General features: G+C 41.8%; 1 protein-coding gene across 2 annotated transcripts in view; it reads left to right on the top strand.

Annotated features, from left to right (window-relative positions):
- The window catches only part of Rassf3 (Ras association domain family member 3), a 72,366-nt gene extending 62,151 nt beyond the window's left edge, over positions 1-10,215 (top strand). The window contains exons 3-6 of one of the 2 annotated variants that reach the window (XM_020168343.2): positions 1,944-2,181; positions 3,853-3,962; positions 7,220-7,351; positions 9,795-10,215. In XM_020168343.2, the coding sequence (XP_020023932.2) occupies positions 1,944-2,181; positions 3,853-3,962; positions 7,220-7,351; positions 9,795-9,926 (612 nt within the window). In that variant the 3' untranslated portion in view covers positions 9,927-10,215. Of the gene's footprint in view, positions 1-1,943; positions 2,182-3,852; positions 3,963-7,219 lie in introns of both variants that reach the window. The other variant, XM_074083828.1, reaches the window with a different exon arrangement.
- Positions 10,216-14,597: the final 4,382 nt, after the last annotated feature.

Below are 14,597 nucleotides of genomic sequence, written 5' to 3' on the forward strand. Positions count from 1 at the left end.
GAAAATCAGTGATCAGGTTAACCTTATAAAAGCAAAATGTGCAAGGTGTTGGGGTACACACCTAGAATCCCAGCTTCTCAGGAGGAGGAGATGGAACGTTCTTGGTTCAAATCCAGCTAGTTAGCTAAGATACCATCTCAACAAATAAGCCAGGCTTGGTGGTTCTTACCTATTACCTCAAGTAGGAAGTATAGGTAGGACAATTACATCTGAGGCTAGCCCCGAGCAAAATGAAACTCAGTCTAAAAAATAACTAAAGCAAGTGGCTCAAGTGGTGAGGCCCTGAGTTCAAACCCAGTACTGCAAAAGAAAGAAAAAAAAAAAAGTGAGACACTTTAAAATTTTATATTAAAGGATTTTGTGTGATTCCGCAAGGATATTTAGTATTGTTTAACCTATAGATGGTAACTCAGATTCTAACAAGACTGGATTGGAATACAGTTGAACCAAGATTTTCCTTCACGAGTGTCAATGTAAGATGAAGTACGCAGTATTCAGCTTCCTCCATGGAATTGTTAAAGCCTGTACCATACTGTTTGAAGCACAGTGGGGAGTGGGGGCATGTTGGAGGAGGGTCTGGGCTTAGTGACAGTGAAACAAGAGCTGACAGCAAAGCTGTAGGAGTCATGTTCCTCTAAAATGAACTGCCATCTTCACTGAGCCATCCATGTGGTGACCTCCACACAGCTCCTGTCATTTCTTGATGCCTCTCAGCCTATTACCTGTGAACTGAGAGAGTTTGATAAAAGGCAGGGTGACTGGTTTATAACAGGCCAGAATGAATTTTGTGACTCTTGGGGAGGAGCTTTTAGGTATAAACCACTGTGATAAAGGATCCCTCTTCCATGGCTTTCTGCCATGTGCAGGGGACACATGATCCCAAGAGTGTCCAGAATAATGATGCATACTCTTTTTTAAAACAGTGATACTTCTTTTCCAAACACATTTTTCATCAAGGGAGAAAAATTCTACTTTCCATGGCTTTTTAAAATTTCTTTCCCCATGGGGATTAAAATAGTTGCAAGTTTCTGTATTTTTCAAACATAAAAATTTTTAAGTGAATTTTTATGTGTTGTATACTACTTTTATACAAAACTGAGTAAGGGAATTAGTATTGTAAATTGCTGTATGGAAGGGAGAAAAGTAGCAGACTATGTAGAAAGTTTTTAATGTTCTATTTTAACCATGATATTTATATATAACATCTGATGATTTGTTTTAATAAGACGTGGCAGTGATTTTTTTCTAAATAAAGTGAAGACAAGACCATGATTACTGATTTGGCAACTGAGAAATAGTAATTGTGTCATAAATTAAGGCAAGTGTTTATAGTATCTGCAGAACACAGAGTAGCTTGAATTTGTTTTAAAAAATGCTGCTGCTTAGGACTCCTGAAACGCAAAGTTTAAGCAGAATGGGTCATGTAGTACTTATCCTAATAGCCACTAGGAATAAAAACAGCTTGTTTTCTTTCTATGGATACATTGTTAACTTAGGTGTTTTAGGGCCCTAATTGTGAATTTCCTATTTTGTGTGATGGCTTCTCATGGGTTGGGAGTTGTTTCCTTTGAGCATTGAGCCTACACATGCTTCCTAGGCTTTAACACAGTAGGTTGTGTTTTAGCTAGCGTCTGCCCTGGATGGTAACCTCCCCAATGGGCGCAGACCTCTCATATGCAGCTTTGGAGACAGGAGCCTCCAGGCCAGTGTGTTGCAGCAGGCCACAACTGCCCTGCAGACCTCTCCTGTGGAAGTACTTGGCATGTGTTAACCTCTCTCTGAGGTCATTCCCTTGGGGCAGTCTTCAGTGAAGCTCTGCCACAAAGCTTGGGAAGAGCAAGAGGAAGAGCAGTTCGCCTTCCTATTTGGCTTTAATACTTTCCACTCCTTCCCTAAAATGCCGCTGTCCACCAGCTAAGCCTGACTTTTTCTTCCCTGTTCAGAATTCAAATGGGATTTATACTGGCTTCATTAAAGTGCAGATGGAACTCTGCAAACCTCCACAGACTTCTCCCAGCCTGGGGAAACTTGCTCCTAGTAGCAACGGCTGTGTGAACACTCTTCATATCAGTAGCACAAACACCGTCGGAGAAGTGATCGAGGCCTTGCTCAAAAAGTTTCTTGTCGCTGAGAGCCCGGCCAAGTTTGCACTTTATAAGCGTTGTCACAGGGAAGACCAAGGTACGCTGCCACGCTTAAAGTGATGATGGTCTCTGCTTCCATTTGTGTCTTTTGTCCTCATTAGCACAAGGATGACAGATGGATGTGTTTATGTCAACTTGTGTCAGAGCCTAGGGACAGATTCTCAGAAGTGTGGCATCATGGCAGGCACTTGTCTCCTGGCTGTTCATATTTCTGAGTTTAACAGTTGTGGGTTGGAGGGGCTTAGTAGCATTTATGGAAGGATTCGGTGATGTGCACAAGGAGCAGCTTTTGGCTGGGGGTGGGGCAGAATGACTGATCTTAATGCCCTTTAGAACACAGAAGGATCCTCTGTGCTTGAAGTTTCCAGTTACCATCTCACATTTGATATTCATCTGCACTTGCAGTGGCTTGGATGACCTTGAGGATGGAGAGACTTATAGATACATACAAATGCATGAATGACATTTTGATCTGGGGTCTGTCTATCTGAACTTCATGTCTATGTTCAGTGGATAGAAAGAACATTGAAATACAGCATGAAATTGAGTAAGATACTCCAGGTCAGGCAGCTGAGCGGAAATTGATTCCCATGGTGGATAATGGCCATTTAGTGATTTCCCTGTGCGCTAATTTGGAAATGATACGTGTGAGCAATAAACGAGTTTAAGCTTTCTGTAGTTTTTCTGAGTAGAGCCTAAAGCTGCCATAGAAGAAAATATACTGACCTTGAGATGGTAATGTCCTTCAGCTTCCCAGGATGAAATGCAGCTAGTTGCTGAGTGTTTGAACATTTGTTAAACACATACCGTGGGGCCAGGCCCTGCCGAATACAAAATCCCAGGTCGGGGTTCTTGGCCTCCAGAGACCACAGGCTTAGCAGCCTGGAGAAGAGGTGTGTATCATAAGGAAATCTGCTCCTACAATGCAGTTGCATCTGGAGTACCAGAATCATGTAGAGTCTCAGGGGCATCTTCATCTTGCTAGCTTCTCTGCCAGCTCACCTGGACTTCAGCCACACAATCTGAAAGTGATAGCATCCTGTTGAAACATTATCCTCACTACTGGCAAATCTTTCAACCCTATAGGCAATACCAGAACTGTGTGACTGTGTGTGTGGGGGTGTGTGTGTGGGTGTGTGTGGTGTGAAACACACAGCCGTGCTTGAAGCCAGCAGAGTTTGTATTCTGATGGCTTAGTTTGTGACTGACTGCCAGTTCTTAATGAATCTGTAGAGAGATTTCCTCCTGGAGCTTTATTCATGTTGTTTTGATGATATATTTTCATTGTTTTTAAAGGGGCTGAAGATAATTCTTTTAAGTTTTCATGCTAAAAGGAACAGAATTTATAGGGCTGGAGACATGACTCAACTGGCAGAGTACCTTCCTAGCAAAGGAAGGCCCTGAGGTCAAACTGCAGTACTGCCCCCCAAAAATAAATAAAAAACTAAAAGGAACAGAATTATTATAAGTATATTTGGAGATTAACATCCAATTAAATTTATACTTGGAAATAATTTTCTCTAGAATGAAGGTACAGGTTTTATTGAGCAGGTAGAATTGAAAAGGAATAGGCTTTGATCCTCCATGGGTTCTTGGCACTGAGATGATCAAGAAACGTGGACTATTACTATGATCTGGAGGAGGGCATTGGGACTGGTCTCAGAAATGCTGAACTTCTCTGTAACATGTTGCTTGTATCCTTACCTAGTCTACGCCTGCAAGCTGTCAGACCGGGAACATCCTCTCTACCTGCGTTTGGTAGCAGGACCCAGAACCGACACACTTAGTTTTGTTCTTCGTGAACATGAAATTGGAGAGGTAAGCGATTCCTCATTATGGTTTTAACCATGCAGAACAGCTGGCCCTGTTTTATTGCTTTAGGCTAATGTCCTGACCAGGGAGGAGGGAAGGGTTGAGGGGTGGAAAGGGAGGGAGGGAGAAAGACTTGAATTGTCAGAAATGAACCCAATGATAGCATATAGTGTTATTCTCATACAACATTATACTGGCCTGTGCTTTTCAGAGTAGCTTTTCAGGGGGAGGAAATAAACTTTTTTACTTATCCCCATTGAAAGAGCCATTTTAACTCCCCCCACCTCCAAATTATTCTAATCCCGCTGAATTTTGAAAGTTGACACTCTCCATATGTCTGCAACTAAGAAAAGTCTCTGGGCTGATTTCCTTCCAAAGGGAAATAAAAGGAAACTTGATCTCTTTACAGCGAAAGACATTTAACTTTCTAGGATCCTTTTTTTTCTCCTTTGCCCAGTCAAGCAATTAAGAAATTATGTTTGCAGATGGGTCCTTAGCTCTTTTCTCATCAGGGAAGACTGCACTGCAGCAAGTTCAGTTGAAGAGCACATTAGACCATCCTGTAGATCAAGTGTCAACTTTAAATGACACTTGAGCAGATCTCAAGCTCTGGGTCTTCCTGGAAATGGTGTGGACTGTCCCTGCAGGACATTTCCCGATGCAGCGACAACAGGATTTCTAGGTTAGATGGTAGCAGACCAGACTCTGCTTCCCACTGTTAGATTTGGGTGGATCCCTGTAAAAATCTGTAAAGGAGGACTAATACTTTAAAAGGCGGTTTTGAGTCACAAATTAAAATGTATGTAAACATGGTAAATAGTGTGTTTACATGCAAGTGCAAATTAGAATTGATTCAGGGAGTTTTAGGAAGACAGTAATTTAAGAAGTTTTGAAGATGCTTTTGATTCTGTTTTTTTAAGGCTTTTAAAGACACTCAGACTCTCATTTTAGGGAAAAAGCTGGATGCTAGCTGGACATATTAGCATAGTTTTGTCAACATTTTCTTGTTTTTGGGCTTTTTATATTTTACCTAGGTTAGTGCAGCTGGAGCAAATTATGTCTTAAGATCAACAGTGTCTTAATGTGTCAGTGTGCTTTGTTGGACCTCGGCATAGTGTTCTTGTTTCTCACTTATTTAAGGAAACTGAACTGAGGCAAGAAACTTTCCACAGCTGTTAGGGGTGGGAGGGAGAAAATATTTTATAATGTCTTTCTTTGGAAGACCTTATCATACGTGAAAAGTGAAAGGATAAATTTAAAAAAAAATGAGCAGAATATTTTACTGTAGGAAGTTGTGCTCTTATTTTTGTTGACAGCCAGTTTCAGCTCACCCTCAAGGAAGCCTTCTGTCTTTTGACCTACTTGGTGGTTTGCCTCACAGTCCTTTCTGTATTTTCATATTGAGTGGTATAGAGTCTTACTTCATTAGACAGTGTTCTGCCCTTGGCAGTGATTCTCAGCCAGGACACGATTCCTTTGGGGATCAGAGGACATGTTCAAAAAAGTCTCCCAGATAATGCCAGGTATTCTGCTGGACATTCACTGCTTTAGTGTAATAAAAGTTCTAAAAAATACATTTTGTACCTGCTAAGTACCAGCTGTGTTGGGAAACAGACCTCAGAGCCTCAAGGGCAAGGGACAAGCCCCAAATAGTGAAAAGTATGCAGCTACAGTGTAGGTAAGGTGTGTGTGAGGTAGGTAGGCAGTAAGCAAATAGATACAATCACTTTAACGTCTTCATTATGACTGGGTGTGATGGTGCACCAGCATGGCCTGTAATCCTAGCACATGGGACACTAAGACAAGGGGGTTGCAAATTTGAGGCCAGCCTGGGCTACCTAACAAGACCCTGTCTTAGAAAGAAAGGGAGGGAGAGAGGGGGGAGAGAGAGAGTATTACATCTGGCAAAACTATTCTTCAGAACCGAAAAAAAGAGAGACTTTTCTAGACAAACTCTGAGTTCCTTACCACTAAGACTAGATCTGTCTTAGAAATGATAAAGGTAATTTTTTTGTTTTGCTTTGTTTTGTTTTTGTGGTACTGGGGTTTGAACTCAGGACCTTGCACTTGCTAGGCAGGCAGGTAGGTAGGTACCTACTACTTGAGCTGTGCTACCCAGCCCCCTCCTTAAGATGAATGAAAAAGACAGTAAACAGCAGCATGATCACATAAGAAAGTGTGAAACTGATTGGTAAGGTAAATATGTAGACAAAATGGAGGAAGTTGGGAGAGGACAAAGGACTTTGGGGTGCCTCAAAATTGAGCCCCATGGCTTATATTGCTTTTACATAAGATAGGGACCTGTTTGTAAAGATAGATAGCATTTGGCCATCTTCATATATAGATAGGGAAGCCTTTGTGAGGAGCACAAAGGAAGGGGTAAGGAGTAAGAAATGCTTTGTGTCTTAATCAGGGGCCATTTGGTCACAACTTGCTTAAGCTGGTTTAGGGGGAAAACCATCTTGGTTCAAATCTTCTCATAGACTTAGTAGAGGGGAAGATGTCCTGGAAGCTTTTTCTTGGTGAAAGTGGCATTTATTCTGCGACCTGAAGGATGAGTAGGTGCTGGTCATGTGAAGTTGAGCAGAGAAGGTCATGTATCAACCCGCTTGGGTTGATGAGGGAGTCCCTGTGGGCAGGATGGGGCCAGAGAGGTTAGGCTCTTACCAGAAAAAGCCGACTGAATGCTTGTAAGCAGGAAGAGTTGTGCCCATGGGTATTTGGGGAGTGACTGGGGCACTTAAGAGTACAGTGAGGTAGTCAGTCAGGTGGGAGGCCAGGAGTGGGTGGTGGTAGTTAGCACCAGAGGGCAGAGAGACAGAGAAAGCCAGTGGATTGGAGAACAGTTGGGGAGGTGATGAGATTGATTGTGGGAGGAAGAAGGAAGGCAGTGACAATGACTGCAAGTGAAGAGGCAGGGTGAAGAGTGTGTGCACTGGAGGTGGGATGTAGAGGTCTTCAGTCTTAGTAAGAGCCATTTTGGAGAACAGAATGGCGAGGGTGGGAAGGGAAGTGAAGAGCGGATGGAGTGAGCTTGGTGCTTCTGATAACTCACTGAACAGGACATCATATTCTGAAGTGTTGGGGTATGGGCTTGGTGATACATGCCTGTAACGCTAGCACTGGGGAAGCTGAGGCAGGAGGACCCTAAGTTTGAGGCCAGCCTGGGCCAGATCCTGTCTCAAAAATAAAAAAAAGTCAGCATTCCTTTCTTGACTTTGAGTTATACACTTGGCATTGCTGTCTTTTGTATTGTCTCACAGTGGGAAGCATTCAGCCTTCCAGAACTGCAGAATTTCCTACGTATCTTGGACAAGGAAGAAGATGAGCAGCTGCAGAACCTGAAGAGGCGTTACACAGCCTACAGACACAAGCTGGAGGAAGCCCTCAGTGAGGTGTGGAAGCCCGGCTAGCACACGAGGCTCCCTGCCTGCTGGGAAGGCACAGCTTGGGACACATGTACAAAAATGCAGTAAGCGCCTCTCTGCTCAGAGAGCTGTCTTCTTGCCCCACGATGCTAGAGTCTTCCCTTTTTCTCTCTAGATTTAGTTCCCAACACCTGGTCACGCAGCGTCCTGCACCTTACCCATCCCACGTGAGGGACTCTGCAAGCTCGTTCTGTTACAGCATGGCGGTGTTACCTCTTGCAAGCTGTGAACCTGTAATTGGCAGGAGCATTCTAGAGTGCTTGGAAGCATGGACTCTGGGTTGATTTTTTTTCCCTTATTTTCTTGTAGTTATTTTAAGTATGTGATGACAATGTTAAGCTTAAGGATGTGCAGACAAGTTTTTAAAAACTTAACAAGGAATCTCTCTGAATACTTGTCCTATGTTGAAACTACCTGTCTGTGTTTTGTTTTCTAACTGTCAGGGGGAGTCTATCTATGTGAACTGAAAGGCACAGGAATGTAGGAACCCTGGGGAATTTGGGAAGGATTTTGTAGGGGTCTGACAAAGAAAGTAAAGAGAAAGTTTGGAAGAAGGCCTGTGGGAAGGTAAGAGCTGAGGGTTGAGGCAGGTGGCCTGCCTGGTAAGTTAGTGATAGAAGATTGGGTGATAGAGGAGAAAGGTGTTTTTGCTTGTAAATGAGTTAAAAGCATTCACAGTTGAGATGTTAAAGCCAGTTTAGGATTGTTTGATTTCCTGATGGGTAGACTGTGGGGTCAGAGCCAAAGACTTACGGGAACTAAACCCAAAGAAGGGACCCATGAACTCTGCAGTCAATCAGAGAGTCAGAAGGGGAGGAATCTTACAAACCTGGATGGAGGGGCCTTTGGTGGGCCTCATGTAGCTGGATCAGACTCCTCCAAGAATCAGAACCCCCTGATTCTGCCCTCTTGAGCGGGTGGTCTTATTGGTATAGCTTCCGTGTAGACGGGGCCTGACCATTTGCTGACTCTTGTTAAGTTACATGGTCTCTCCCCGAAGATGTGTTTTCCAAGTTTTCCCTTCAGTTTACCAAGTACAGAGCTCACAGCAAACTTGTGACAATCATTCTTCTCTTTTATTCCATCCTTCCTTTTCCTTGTCCCTTGTCTTCTCATTTTTTTTTTCCTTTCCTTCCCTTTTCCTCCCTTCCCTCCCCCTATTCCTGTCCCCCTCCTTTTCTGTTAGAAGTTGAAGTCCCTTCTCACATGATAGAGAACAGGGATAAAATACCCTCTACTACCACACCCTCAGTTCTAAGGGACTTGATTGTGAGCAGAGGCCCCAAGAGAGGAGGAAGAGCCACGCCCAGCAGGCTGCACATCAGGCATTCATTATGGAAATATTTTAACACAAGTACGTGTTCCTTTCCAACCAAAGAAGTGCGTGTGCAACAGCAGCCTTCCTTCAAACAGGCGCATAACCTCATTTTCTTCAGCAATTTATCAATCTGAGGACAGGGGGAAGGGAATGCTATGGTTCTAGAGCGGCCTTGCAGTCTATTTTTAGTCTAGGTTTTTTGTTTATAAATTCCCAAGGAATTGTTCACACTCTGGTGACACCTAATGGATTCTTTTTGAAATTCCAAGGTGCTTCAGTTCTTTGCCTCTAAAGCAATTTGTGCTTTGTGTGTGTGTGTGTGTGTGTGTGTGTGTGTGTGTGTGTGTGTGTGTGTGTGTGTTGTACTGGGGTTTGAACTCAGGGCCTACACCTTGAGCCACTCCTCCAGCTCCCCCTTTTTCTTTTTGTGAAGAGTTTTTTTTTCAAGATAGGGTCTCGGGAACTATTTGCCCTGGCTGGCTTCGAACCGCGATCCTCCTGATCTCTGCCTCCTGAGTAACTAGGATTATAGCTGTGAGCCACTGGTGCCTGGCTGAATTGTGCCTTTTATTGTGTGTTTCCTCTTGGTGGTTCTTCTGAATTATCAGAGAATACCCATCTTGTTGGAGGCAGATTATAACATTGGTTGTGCTGTGCCACACAAGCTATTGAGACAATCAGATCTTCCTAAGCTTTTGAGGAAAGTTGGAAAAAAAAAAACAGTAGAACTAGCTATAAAATATGTATGGCACATCTTGTTTAATTTTGCATGACACTTCTTTATAGTGCATTGATGAGGTTTTAGTGACATTGTCATCTAACACTTTACCTTCATTATTCAGGGAAAGCCTTCATGACTTTTGTACTGGTTTTACTCTTCAGACTATGGCTTGTGTCTGGGTATACTGCTATCAACCACCTGGTCTTCTAATTACTCATCCCAGTCAACTTTCAGTTTGGAAAGCCTTTGTTTCTCAAATTAAGACACTGTTAGAACCTGAAGTAGCAGCTGATGGGTATCTGTGAATTTTTTTTTTTTTTTTTTTTACTTGAAGTAGATTGTCTAAAATAGGCATCTTCATCTGTGTTTAGCCAGGACCTCACTGTCATGTGCACTACAAGTTGCAATTTGGAAAACGTCACTGTATGAAATTCTGTCAGTTCTTTGAAGACGGATGTTCTCTTCCAGACACTGGTTACTGCAGCGACATTTTCAATGTATAAAAAGAAGAAATAAGGCCCTAAAGGCCACAGATTTTTAAAGAATCATTGTAGGGTGATGAAGCTGATCTCGGCTGCACAGTCTTTGCTCTTCATGATGTGAAGGTACAGGAACGCTGTTGAATGAAGGGGGATCGCATGGGAGCATTTTGAATTGCAGAAGTAAAAAGTTATAATATTTATAATTTTGATGAGTTTTAAGTTTATTTTTATAGGAAAGATTTTTCTCTCCTAAATTGTTTCTGGAATGGCAAAATTGTTTCCATTATTAAAAATTGAAATTGTTAGTTGATCTTTGTGTGTTTTTGTTTGTTTTTGGCAGGACTGGGGTTTGAGCTCAGGGCTTGGAGATTGCAAAGCAGGCGCTCTACTTGTTGAGCCAAATCTCTAGTCCATTTGGTCTGGTTATTATGGAGGTGGGTTCTCATAAACTGTAATCCTTCTGATCTCAGCCTCCCAAGCAGCAAGGATTGCAGTTGTGAGCCACCAGCGCCCAGCATGTATGTTTTTATTTATGATAATAGGCTTGATTAAAAGAAAAGTGAGTGGAACCAACTCTTTTGCAGATACATGGGAACGTGTGCCAGAATTCAACAACTTTTACAAGGGTTTTTTTGGGGGGTGGGGAACACATTGTTTTTCCAAATCTCATTTTTCTTCTCCTTATGCTCTGGGAAAAAATAACCCTAACTGCATGTCTGTCTGTATAGCACATTTATTGTGAGCTATACATACATTCAGAAGTGTAGGAAACAACAAACACTAAAAATTACTGTCAAGTGGACACTCTGTGACCATTGCTAAAATAAAACATTGCTAGTTCCTTAGACATCATCTCCCTCTGTCCCCATTCTTGTTCTGAGGTCTCCCACCCTTGAACACACCACTTAAAACATAAGGTGAGTATTTGCAAATTTTTGGGTCAACATCTTGCATGTGTGGAATGGAGAGTGTTTGGGTTCCTAGGTGGGAAATGTGGTGAAGTGTTTGTACTGCTGTGCTGCCCCTTAGAGGGGTTGGTGAGATAGTAGCTTCCCTGAGGGGGAAAGAATCAGGTACCACAGCTACTTTGTAGACTAGGGCATCCTGATAGGCTCTAGGTAGTTGTTTTTTTGTTTGTTTGTTTTTTGTTGTTGAATTATTTAGAGGAATCAAGTTTGGGAGTTCAGTCTGGGTTATAACTCAAGATGCAGGGGAGTGTTTTGGAATTTTTAACCCTTAAAGGGAGTTAGCTTCTTATCCTAGGCTTCTTTATAGAATTTGTTACCAATTGATAACTTTTAAGTAAATATTGTGTTGCAAATATATAGAATTATTGTAAGTCTATATTTTGGGTATTTTTTTGGGAGGGGGAGGCCACAATTTCTGGCTCATAACTCCCTCCCTAAGGCAAGTCATAGAAACTGTAATCTTCCCCTTCTTTACTGTCTTGAAGCTGACCCCAAAGAAATGACCTTGGGCTGTGGATGTTACTCACTGATAGAGCACTCACCTAGCAAGTGAGGCCCTGGGTTCCATCCCCAGCACCATACCAAAAAACCAAATTACCTTGTGTCTGGAAGATCACACGACTCTGACTCCACTCCCAAAGAGAATGCCCCCTACCTGGAAGAAAGGAATGCTGCAGAGAAGTCAGGACGAATCTGGACAGACAGGCTCTGCTGGGTTTCCCCACTCCATCTGTTAGCAATAGCTCAGGACCTTTTTGTCCTGTCACACGTCTACACGGCTGCCCATGCTTCAGTCATGCTTGAATAGAGACATCTCCCCCAAACCCCAAAAGGACTGGGTTCAGAGAGCTTCCAGGCAACTGGACATATGGAGGTGCCTAGAGGTTGGTATGTCTTACTCTTTTTTTTCTCTTCATTTTCATGCATCTCTTCATCTGTGTTCCTTGTAATATACTTTATAATACACCAGCAAAAAGTAGGTCCTTCCCTGAATTCTGGAAAATGTTCTAGTGAATTAGTTGCATTTGGGGAATGGGGTTGTAGGAACCCTGATTGTAGATGGTGGGTTAGAATTACAGCTAAGTTAACCTGAGGCTTCCGATTAGCATCTGATATGCAGGGGACACTCTTTGGTACTGAGCCCTCAACTTGTGGATGGAATTAGAGGATACCTTGCTGCTGTCCACTGTGGAATTGGCTGCTGGCCCTTCACATCTTTTGGGGGATCACATAAGTGGTTTGTGTTATGAGAAAATGAGTTTTAGTTGGTTTTTTCTTTATTATCATTCAGTTATATACACACCACCATTTGGGACAGTCAGATAATCCTAATAAGGTGTTTTGTTTTACTGAAAGAGGGAGGATGTTTCTTTATTATAATAACTGATGCCAACAAGGTGCTAACCATGTGCTGAATATGTACTGACTCATTGACTAGTAGGGTAGCAGGTGTTGATATACTCTCTCTCTGTGTCTCTCTTTCTCTGTCTCTTTTTGGTGAGACTGGGGTTTGAACTCAGGGCTTCATACTTGCAAAGCAGGTACTCTGCCACTTGAGCCACACCTTCAGTCCAACTAATAGGATTTTAGTTAGATCTCTGATGCAAGGCCGCTGATGAAGTACTTTTAAAAATTTTTAAATAAACGAATTCAGAAACTCCCAGCTGTTGGATGCTTCATGGTAATCCATTTCTCTTAGTAAAGAATTACCTTTGGGGCTGGGCCTGTAGCTCATTGGTAGATTGCTTGGTAGAATGAAGAGACCCTGGGTGGATCCTCATCATCACCAAACAAAATTGTTTATATGCCCATGTGTGCATCTCTTCTACAGAATCAGGAATGGAAATAGTAGAGGGAAATTTATAGCAATAAATATATTAGAAAAGATGAAAGGTCTTAACTCAATGATCATTAAGGAAAAAAAAAAAAGACTAGATAAAGTAAGCAAGCAAACAATAAAACCCAGGAAAGTCAAACCAAAGCATGCAAGAAAAGAATAAGGGAGGAAATTGATGGAATAGAAAACAATGAAAGTAAAGTTCATTTTTTGAGATCAACAGAATTGATAAACTACTAGCCAGACTGACCCCTAAATAAAGAGAAGATAGGTAAGTTGAAAAGTAAAAGGATTATGTAAATTGCCAGTATTAGGAACAGTTCTTAAGTTTCCTTAAGAATTACTGTTATTTTAGTGGGGCACTGGTGACTCATGTCTGTAATCCTAGCTATTTGGGAGACTGAGATTGGGAGGATCCAAGTTCAAGGCTAGCTTGGGCAAATAGTTTGTGAGACCCTATCTCTAAAAATAACCAGTATAAGATGGACTGGAGGTATGCTCCAGTTCAAACCCCAGTCTCATGCAAAAACAAGCAAACAATGCTGTTATTTTGCCTCTCCCCAAAAAGTGAGTTGTCTGACATAATTTGCCTAACTTCTGAAAAGCTTGTCAAATGATAATTGCTGTTACCAACTTTTTGATTCCCTGTGGGATTTATAGTTTATAATACTGTCACCCGCAGTAAGTAACTTTAATGCATCTGACCGCCAATATTCTAACTTGATAGACATTTAAGCTTACTTTCACATTAGAAACACAGTAGGGCATATACCTCCCTGCCCTCCCCCCAGGACCTAGTGCATGCTAGGTACTCAGCATAGCACTGAGTGAATGTAGTATGAGCTGTATCCTCAGCTGCAGGAATGCATTATTTTTAATGAGACTTATGATTATGTTTTTTTCCCTTTGTCACCATACAACAGTTTGGAACTAATTGTAATCATATTTGAGGAGGCCATCTATCTCATTTAATGCCCTTGTATTTTGTGAGATCTGTATTAGTGTGTCATTTCTTTTTATACATATAAATCATTTACATTAGTTTGTTCTGCTCTGTGAATGAAAAACTTGAATTCCAAGCCTCTTAATTTCATTCATTCAACAAACCTTCATAAACTACATCGTGTTGTTATTACCTGGCTAGATTATGGAGTCACAGTCCATGGGAATCACAGTCCATGTGTACTGCAAGCTGCTAAGTGTCCCAGAGATAAAACTCAAGGTGCTGTACATGTATAACCTAGGCAATCTTGAGGAAGTGAGTTAGAACAGAAGTTAGCAGAACTTACAACTATGAAACAGCTGCATGACGAGGACTGGTTTCTGAGGTCTTTTTGGTAGCAGGTTTTATCCAGGGTCCCTCTTGCTATTTTGTTCTCTATTGTGAGAACTTCAGGGCTAAATATTTCTCCTTGGGTTAAGACTTCATCTTTGGTAAGGGTAAAATTATAATTTACAATGGTATTTGCTCTGGATCAAACCCATTTTTTGTTTCCTGTGAAGTGGAGAAGGGAACAGCTGTTTGATTGTCACAGGGCTGCTGTGAAGAGCAAAGAAGGCAGTGAATGTGAAGGAACATTGTATTCCATCAATCCTAGTATAGCATAAGGTGGTATTTTCTAAATTGTCATTTTTGCAGAAGTGTTCGGACTGCTTTATTGCTGGGCCAAGATGCTCACCTCCCATTCTGACACTAAAATTCATTTAGAACCATCCTAAGTGTCAATTTTCAAGCAGAATGTTTATTGGTTCAAAAGGTTTTTACTTGTATATTTAAAAATCGTGCAAAAATTAATTTGCATAAAAAAATGGCACTCTGCATTTTGCAGCCTGCAGGATTGGATTTTACTCTAGATTTCTCCGACCTACCACCCAGCTTCTTCCTTT

Source organism: Castor canadensis, chromosome 8 (genome assembly GCF_047511655.1).
Source record: "Castor canadensis chromosome 8, mCasCan1.hap1v2, whole genome shotgun sequence".
Classification (NCBI taxonomy): Eukaryota; Metazoa; Chordata; class Mammalia; order Rodentia; family Castoridae; genus Castor; species Castor canadensis.